Source organism: Solea solea, unplaced genomic scaffold (genome assembly GCF_958295425.1).
Source record: "Solea solea unplaced genomic scaffold, fSolSol10.1 scaffold_41, whole genome shotgun sequence".
NCBI lineage: Eukaryota > Metazoa > Chordata > Actinopteri > Pleuronectiformes > Soleidae > Solea > Solea solea.
Genome location: NW_026704052.1, coordinates 280,001 through 290,000, shown reverse-complemented (window position 1 = coordinate 290,000; position 10,000 = coordinate 280,001). Strand labels below are relative to the sequence as shown.

At 39.4% G+C, this 10,000-nt stretch overlaps 1 protein-coding gene and 1 pseudogene across 1 annotated transcript; one reads left to right on the top strand and one right to left on the bottom strand.

Annotated features, from left to right (window-relative positions):
- The first annotated feature begins 187 nt into the window (after positions 1 to 187).
- Positions 188 to 3,027, top strand: LOC131450068 (uncharacterized). The gene is made up of 2 exons (XM_058622184.1): positions 188 to 2,732; positions 2,975 to 3,027. Exon 1 carries the CDS (start codon positions 188 to 190, stop codon positions 2,522 to 2,524), a length of 2,337 nt encoding a protein of 778 aa, XP_058478167.1. The 3' UTR covers positions 2,525 to 2,732; positions 2,975 to 3,027.
- A 6,778-nt stretch (positions 3,028 to 9,805) lies between these two features.
- Positions 9,806 to 9,934, bottom strand: LOC131450281 (U2 spliceosomal RNA; annotated as a pseudogene).
- Positions 9,935 to 10,000: the final 66 nt, after the last annotated feature.

Genomic DNA, 10,000 nt, shown 5'->3' with positions numbered 1-10,000 from the left:
GCTTTTGCTAACTTTATGTTAAAGGCTAATTATTATTAAGATCTGTAGCTTTGCCAGATGTGAAAAGTGTGACTGATGTTCTGGAATGTTTGTGTTTTTAAAACAAAGATTTCTAATGTTTAGACTGATGACTGACATGGTAACAAGGTCACTAACGAGTTAATGATGGTCCAGCTGCTCAGTGAAGATGCTCATGATTGTGTTTTACTTGCAGCTGGTCTCATCCCCTGACATGTCCAGTGAGGGGTCAGATGTGGACTGTTACGTGAGGGACCCTGACTATGATCCCAAATATTATGAATCTACACCCAGTGATGTGGTTGAAAACGTGGACACGGACTTTGACACTGATGAGCCCAAATCTACAAGTACAATATTGGCTGAAGAAGATCAGGGTGGGGATCAGGATGATGACCCAGATTTTAATAAAGAAGAAGATCAAAAAGAAGGACAGGAGGAAGATCAGGATGATGGCTATGAGGAAGATCAGGATGAAGATCAAGAAGAGGATCAGAAAGATGATCAGGATGATGACTGGGAAGAAGGACAAGATGATGACCAGGAAGAAGCTCATGAGGAAGATCAGGATGGTGACCATGAGGAAGATCAGGATGATGACCATGAGGAAGATCAGGATGATGATGATCAGGAAGAAGATCCACTCAAAGGCAAGTTCACAATCAGAAAAAAAAAGAACCTAAGAACGTATGTGAAGGGGCAAAATAAGAAAACAAAGACAACCAAAACTGAAGTTAGTGTTAATGTGACTGTTAAGACATGTACAAAAAGAAAAGACAACAAAAGATCATGGGACAAAAAACATTATTGTTTGTATTGCCATCAGCCAAATAACAAGATGGCGAGGCACTTGCAGAGGAAGCATATGGAGGTAAAGGATGTGGCACATGCATTCAGCTTTGCATCAAAGTCACCACAAAGAAAAGTTCTTTTAGAACAAATTAGAAGGAAAGGAGATTTTAAGCACAATGTGAGGGTCCTGGCTGAAGGCAAAGGACAGATAGTAACTGTAAAGCAGCCGTCTCATAAAACATCTGCATGGCACTATTTGCCTTGTAAATTCTGCTACGGCATGTTTTCTAGGACTGATTTGTGGAGACACCAGGGATCATGTAAACTTAAAACCAGCAGTGAGACAGACAACAAGAGAAAGACCAGAGGGGCAGTACAGAGTGTTTCAGCACGCCTGCTTCCTATAATGGCTTCATCTAGTGGATGTCAGGCTATTATTAATAAAATGAGACAGGATGACGTGTCCTTCCACATCAGGGGCGATTCATTGATCTGCAACTATGGGGAATCACTTTATGCAAAACATGGTCGTGTGAAGTCCAAGCACAACTATATATCTCAAAGAATGAGGGAGCTTGGTAGATTCATGTTGACTGCCAAAGCTATGGACAGTACTGTGAGGACTTTGGAAGACATATGTGTCCCCAAGAAATTTCTGCTTGTGGTCAATGCAGCCAAGAAATTAACAGAATTCAGTCCAAGCAAAAATGAATATGGGAAACCCTCAACAGCAGTGAGAGTGGGATTCTGCCTGAAAGGAGCAGTGGAGGTGTTGATTGGGCAAAGTCTCATGAACGATGATGACCTGGCAGAAAAAAAGGCAAAAAAGTTTTTGGAGCTGTTGGAAAAAAATTGGAAAACTCATGTTGCGGTATCTGCTCACCAGAGCATGCAGGAGAAGAGGTGGAACAAACCCGATGACATTCACCTCACAAAAAATGTCATGGCACTTAGAGATCATCTCAGGATGGTGGAAGACAAAGCCAGAGCTGAACTGGAGCAGCAGCTGAGTTTGACTGCATACAAGGTGTTAAATGAGAGCATTCTGGCACAGCTGATTGTTTTTAATAAGCGTCGTGAAGGAGAAGCATCGCGCTTGACTCTCGAAGCCTACAAAAAAGTCAACACTAATCCTATCAATGAGGACATTTACAGCACTCTGTCTCCTTTAGAGAAGGAACTGAGCAAACAGCTGACTCGCATCGAGGTCCGAGGAAAAAGAGGGAAGAAGGTTCCTGTTTTTTTCACACACAGGATGATGGAGTCAATCCAAGTGTTGTTGAAATGGAGAGATGAAGCTGGTGTTCCCACTGAAAATCCCTACCTCTTTGCCAGAGCTGGTGTGCTGACGAACATACGTGGCTGCGACTGTCTGCGGAAATATGCAGAGGAGAGCAAAGCAGAAAACCCTGAGCTCCTCAGGTCAACTAAACTAAGAAAACAGGTGGCCACACTTTGCCAGCTCCTGGATCTTGACGAACAAGAGCTGGAACAAGTTGCTCGGTTCATGGGTCATGACATCAGAGTTCACCGGGACTTTTACAGACAGACTGACAAAACCTTTCAGATAGCAAAGATTAGCAAGCTTTTGTTTGCTATGGAACAAGGCAGTAGCACCTTAACAGGGAGGAACTTTAACACACTCCATCCCTCTGTGTCTGGTATGTATGTACACACACTGTTGTTTTTATGTACACACCATGTTGTTGTGTAACAGCTGTCTGTGTTGTTGTTTTTTGTCAACACCTATAGCTGGACACTAGTTTGATAAATACACAAACTACATATTTCTACCTGTACAGAATTGTTTCTTTAAAATACTCTGTATTAATATTTGACTGTTGGCTTTTTCTCAGGTGAAAGTCCCACACCGACACAGAGTCATGTGACCTCTCCGATAGAAACAGATGAAGAGGATGAAGGTAAGGTTTGAAAAACTAAAAACTCACTCTATTTTTATCTTGTCTCTGTTAGAGCTTCAGCAATTCATTCATTCACTTTCAAAAAGTGTATTAAAGGTTATAATATTTGCTTGTCAAATGTAAGAATAATGTCTGAGTTACAAATGAAATGTTTTTACTATTTTCAGTTGTTTTTCTCACATACAGTGAATTCCTTTCACACACATACGGAATAATGTCTGTGGGTTTGTTTGTTTTGTCAGATAAAGGTCGTGACCTCTGTTCCCCTGCCCCCTGCAGTGAGGATGATGGTGAGTTGTTTGTTTTCATGGATTTTATATAAAAAAAAAAACTTCAGGAGTGATACTTTTCTCTTAAGTGTATGAATTACTTGTCATAATTATCATTGTTATTATTGTTTATAATTATTATTTTAAAAACAGGTCTTATTTGTGTACAATATCTTTCTTTATGTCCCAATATCTTTATTATTCATTATTTTTTCAACAATTGTTTAATAATGTTTACACATGAACCTCCACTGATGTGTGTTTATGGATTTTTATGTGTTTCTGTTGTAGATGAGAACCTGAGTTTCAGTCAGAAACCTTCTCAGAAGAAAAGAAAGAAGTCTGTGAAAGCAAGAGGTCATTTCCTGTGAACTTGACAAACATACTTTGACTTCACTTACTCCACAGATTAATAAAATATCTTTGTTTTTTTTTTTTCAGACAAAAGCTCTAACCTCATCTCTAAAAAGAGACATGCCCCCTGCCCTGAGGATGATGATGATGATGATGGTGAGTTTTGTGTGTTTTAATCAGGAAATCTATAAGAACTATGTAAGGGAGACTGTGACCACACACACACACACTCACATACAGACCCTCCATCCACCCAGTTCCTACCACTTTATCCTCCACATGAGGATTGTGGGCTTCTGTAAGATATTTAAGTAAAAAGTTAAGGTTTTGATTAGGCCTTATATTACAATTCAGTTTCACTGTTCATCTTCAATCATCACTCTGTGTCTGAAGTGTGGACAAGGACGTGTCCTTGTGATCTCTGTGTCTTTTCAGACTGACTTTAGTTAATTAATTAACATTATTTGGTAACACTGTCAAACCATCACAACACAAGACAGTGAATGACAGCAGAGAGAAAGGCGGGGCTATGACATCACTGTTTTGTGTTCACAAGTAATGTAGTGCAGTAGTGTATTTTTTTGTGGTTTCTTATCTGTAATCTTTTTGTTTTGTTTGATTTTCAGACCAAGGTCCTGAACTCTTCCACCCTAGAAAGAGACCTACCCCCTGCAGTGGGTTAGGGTTGGATGGACATACAGATAATTGTAAGTTATGGGAGTTTGTTTGTTTTATTCTCTGAAATTTGAACACGAGTAGCCAAATGAAATACACATGACCCTGACTATTCTGACCAGAGATCTACATAATAAAGGGTAGATGTTTCGTCTGCACTGCTGGCCAGTGGAGTGGAATTTCGGCACAAGGGCGACCATCTTGCCAGAGTCAGCTCGCTCACCCATAACATGTGTTATAGAGGTACATGGACACATGTTATGGTTCTTTAAAAAGTCCATGTACCTCTACAACACATGTTACGGTCATTTAAAAAGTCCATGTACCTCTATAACACATGTTATGGTTCTTTAAAAAGTCCATGTACCTCTATAACACATGTTATGGTTCTTTAAAAAGTCCATGCACCACTACAACACATGTTATGGTTCTTTAAAAAGTCCATGTACCTCTATAACACATGTTATGGTTCTTTAAAAAGTCCATGTGCCACTACAACACATGTTATGGTCATTTAAAAAGTCCATGCACCTCTACAACACATCTTATGGTTCTTTAAAAAGTCCATGCACCACTACAACACATGTTACGGTTCTTTAAAAAGTCCATGCACCACTGCAACACATGTTACGGTTCTTTAAAAAGTCCATGCACCACTACAACACATGTTATGGTTCTTTAAAAAGTCCATGTACCTCTACAACACATGTTACGGTCATTTAAAAAGTCCATGTGCCACTACAACACATGTTATGGTCATTTAAAAAGTCCATGCACCTCTACAACACATGTTATGGTCATTTAAAAAGTCCATGCACCACTACAACACATGTTATGGTTCTTTAAAAAGTCCATGCACCACTACAACACATGTTACGGTTCTTTAAAAAGTCCATGCACCACTACAACACATGTTACGGTTCTTAAAAAAGTCCATGCACCACTACAACACATGTTATGGTTATTTAAAAAGTCCATGTACCTCTACAACACATGTTACGGTCATTTAAAAAGTCCATGTGCCACTACAACACATGTTATGGTCATTTAAAAAGTCCATGCACCTCTACAACACATGTTATGGTTCTTTAAAAAGTCCATGCACCTCTACAACACATGTTAAGGTCATTTAAAAAGTCCATGCACCACTACAACACATGTTATGGTTCTTTAAAAAGTCCATGCACCTCTACAACACATGTTATGGTCATTTAAAAAAGTCCATGCACCTCTACAACACATGTTATGGTCATTTAAAAAGTCCATGTACCTCTACAACACATGTTATGGTTATTTAAAAAGTCCATGTACCTCTACAACACATGTTACGGTTCTTTAAAAAGTCCATGCACCACTACAACACATGTTATGGTTATTTAAAAAGTCCATGTACCTCTACAACACATGTTACGGTCATTTAAAAAGTCCATGTGCCACTACAACACATGTTATGGTTATTTAAAAAGTCCATGTACCTCTACAACACATGTTATGGTTATTTAAAAAGTCCATGTACCTCTACAACACATGTTACGGTCATTTAAAAAGTCCATGTGCCACTACAACACATGTTATGGTCATTTAAAAAGTCCATGCACCTCTACAACACATGTTATGGTCATTTAAAAAGTCCATGCACCACTACAACACATGTTATGGTTCTTTAAAAAGTGAGGATGATGGTGAGTTGTTTGTTTTCATGGATTTTATATATAAAAAAAAAACTTCAGGAGTGATACTTTTCTCTTAAGTGTATGAATTACTTGTCATAATTATCATTGTTATTATTGTTTATAATTATTATTTTAAAAACAGGTCTTATTTGTGTACAATATCTTTCTTTATGTCCCAATATCTTTATTATTCATTATTTTTTCAACAATTGTTTAATAATGTTTACACATGAACCTCCACTGATGTGTGTTTATGGATTTTTATGTGTTTCTGTTGTAGATGAGAACCTGAGTTTCAGTCAGAAACCTTCTCAGAAGAAAAGAAAGAAGTCTGTGAAAGCAAGAGGTCATTTCCTGTGAACTTGACAAACATACTTTGACTTCACTTACTCCACAGATTAATAAAATATCTTTTTTTTTTTTTTTTCAGACAAAAGCTCTAACCTCATCTCTAAAAAGAGACATGCCCCCTGCCCTGAGGATGATGATGATGATGATGGTGAGTTTTGTGTGTTTTAATCAGGAAATCTATAAGAACTATGTAAGGGAGACTGTGACCACACACACACACACTCACATACAGACCCTCCATCCACCCAGTTCCTACCACTTTATCCTCCACATGAGGATTGTGGGCTTCTGTAAGATATTTAAGTAAAAAGTTAAGGTTTTGATTAGGCCTTATATTACAATTCAGTTTCACTGTTCATCTTCAATCATCACTCTGTGTCTGAAGTGTGGACAAGGACGTGTCCTTGTGATCTCTGTGTCTTTTCAGACTGACTTTAGTTAATTAATTAACATTATTTGGTAACACTGTCAAACCATCACAACACAAGACAGTGAATGACAGCAGAGAGAAAGGCGGGGCTATGACATCACTGTTTTGTGTTCACAAGTAATGTAGTGCAGTAGTGTATTTTTTTGTGGTTTCTTATCTGTAATCTTTTTGTTTTGTTTGATTTTCAGACCAAGGTCCTGAACTCTTCCACCCTAGAAAGAGACCTACCCCCTGCAGTGGGTTAGGGTTGGATGGACATACAGATAATTGTAAGTTATGGGAGTTTGTTTGTTTTATTCTCTGAAATTTGAACACGAGTAGCCAAATGAAATACACATGACCCTGACTATTCTGACCAGAGATCTACATAATAAAGGGTAGATGTTTCGTCTGCACTGCTGGCCAGTGGAGTGGAATTTCGGCACAAGGGCGACCATCTTGCCAGAGTCAGCTCGCTCACCCATAACATGTGTTATAGAGGTACATGGACACATGTTATGGTTCTTTAAAAAGTCCATGTACCTCTACAACACATGTTACGGTCATTTAAAAAGTCCATGTACCTCTATAACACATGTTATGGTTCTTTAAAAAGTCCATGCACCACTACAACACATGTTATGGTTCTTTAAAAAGTCCATGCACCACTACAACACATGTTACGGTTCTTTAAAAAGTCCATGCACCACTACAACACATGTTATGGTTATTTAAAAAGTCCATGTATGGGTGAGTGAGCTGACAGTGGCAAGATGGCCGCCCTGTGCCGACATTTGACTCCTGACTATGGTCTGTATTACTGACTATTTGTGTGATTTCATTGATTAACAGCTGCATTCATCTGTTCCTGTTATAGACCAAAGTCCAACATCTAGTCATACCCAAAGTCCTTCAAAGAAGAAGGAAAACACAAAACAAATGAAAGAAACAGGCAAGTTGTTTTAAACCAAAAGAAAAAGCATTTACAGTCCAGACTGTTTATATCTTCATCTTCTGTCTATTACAGAACTACCCAAAGTAGTGAGGAGGGCATGGAGTGAAGCAGAGAAAACTGCAGTTCGTAAGCATTTGCTTAATTTCATTGAAAAACGCAGAGTTCCTGGGAAGGAAGCCTGCATGAGATGCAAAGAGAGCAAATTTGTGCATTTAGGCTGTTTGAGCCAATTATGTTCATAAGACATATATATATATACATATATATATACATATATATACATACATATATACGTACATATATATATATATATGTATCAGGTCTTCCTGCGGGAGTTTGCATGTTCTCCGTGTGAGTTTTTTTTCCTTCAACAATTTAAAAACATGCAGGTTAAATGTTGAAATGTTGACATAATTGACTGTAAGTGTGATTGTGAGAGGGAAAGGTTGTCTCTGTGATGGACTGGTGACTTGTCCAGTGTCTGACACCCACTTCTCACCACACCTCTGACCCTCATGTGGGAATTTAGAAAATATTCAATAAAATGATTACAGTCAATGTTTGAATTTGCAGCTTTATTGGCTTTTTTAAATGTTGATTTAAATTTTCTAACATTAGTTCCGATTTCATTTTTTTATTTATTTGGATCATCATATTTTATCTTAAATTTACTCCTCTTTTCAGACTGTATTAATATTAATCTTAGTCTAAACATTAAAGTACAGCAAAGAAAGACAGTAGTTAAACTGTTTTAGCCACAATTGAAACCAAAAGTTCCCTAACGAGAAGGTCCTCACGTCAATGGTGATACAGATTTTACACTGAGTTTTTCAAACATAATTTTTTAAGAAGCTGAAGTGGTAACTGGTGTCAGGGCGCCATCTTGTGTGCAAATGTTTTTTTTTTCTTCCTTTAAGCATAGTAGAAATGGTGGTCCTCACATCCATAGTGCTGTCGCTCGGACCTCACCTTGATGCCCATACAGGAATGTGTGTGTGTGTGTGTATTCATGCACATGACTGGCATGTGACACTCAGGTCAGAGTGGGCCTTGCAAACAAAGGCATCACATTTGCAGCATCTCAGGCTTGTTTTGTTGTCTCTAGGTGCACATAGCTCACAACGCTTCCTTTTCTGCCCATGTCCTTGTTGAGGGAGAGCTGGGGCTTGCACACTCCTGACCAGACTGGCAGAGGCCTCCTAAAATCAACAGACCTATGTAGGCTTGGAGTTCTACCAGGTCAATTTCTTTCCAGGTGTCCCCAAACACACGCTTCCCTTCCAGGTTTGTCATTTCGAGTATAATTCCCTCAATGGACTCTGGTAAAAAGAGTTGGAAGCTGGACTTGATGTCATCGACACGAGATATTGCATATCGTGTTGGCCCTGGCGTCATCTTTATGACATTTTCCACTCTAGCTCTACTTCCTCTGTCCCGGGGGGATGAAGACCAGAGCAAGTCTCCACTCTTGGACTGGAAACTCTCTTTAGGTGCCTGTTCTTCAGGTGCCTCTCCCTCTCCATCTGTTGACTGGGCAGTCTCCTCATAGTTTGGATCCAAATCAGTGTTGTCTTCCACTTCGGAGACATCCTCCTCTATCTCTGGATCTATTTCAGTGCCCTCTTCATCGTGTCCAAAAAGCTGGACGAGAACCTCTTCCACAGAGAACCTCTTGGTCAGTCGCCTACTCATTGTGCTCCGAGTAAAAGGAGTGCAAGGCAAACATCAAGCTATATATAGAGGGGTCTGTGTGAAAATGATACATTAATTATTCTGGAAGGTGTGGTTCACGTGGGGGACAGGCACAAAAGCGCAGGAAAGAGAGGGGTTCACATGACAGACACCTGTCTAGTTTGTGAGAAGATATGATACATTGTTTCATCTGGAAGTTGGTTCACGTGGAAGGATCGGCACATAAGCGCGGGAAAAAGAGGGGTTCACATGACAGACACCTGTCTAGTTTGTGAAAAGATACTATAAGTTGTTTCATCAGGAAGTTGGTTCACGTGGGAGGATCGGCACATAAGCACGGGAACGAGATGTGAACCCGCAAAAGACATTGTTCAGTCTGAAATGTGTGCGTGAGTGCGTGAGTGAGTGAATGAGTGAGTGAGTGAGTGAGTGAGTGAGTGAGTGAGTTGGGGTGGTGTGTATGGGGATGTTTTCTGTCTGATGGACGAATATAGCCTGGATTCCCATTCATTTCCTATGATGGTCACTTTTGACCGGGAACACCACAGGTGTAACAAAGTTGATTAAAACACTCAAAATTCAATGAAAGAGGTGATCGTCACTTTTTATATGTTCAAGTGCATTGTGTGGAGGATATCATGAGGCCTTGAGGCAATCGGATGTAAAACACGATATTTATGAGTGTTTTAAGTTTAAATCGGTCAGATTTGTCCCGAACACGACCCGAGGGTTAATATTTAATCCCCATATAGAGGACATATCAGATATTAAACTTATAAGAACAGATACTACACTTGATCTTAGCCAAAAGGCCGAGAAGCGATGGCCCGCCAGTGTCTGGGGCCAACTCAAGATCTTGGCGCACAAGTTACTTGTTGTGGTGCCATGTT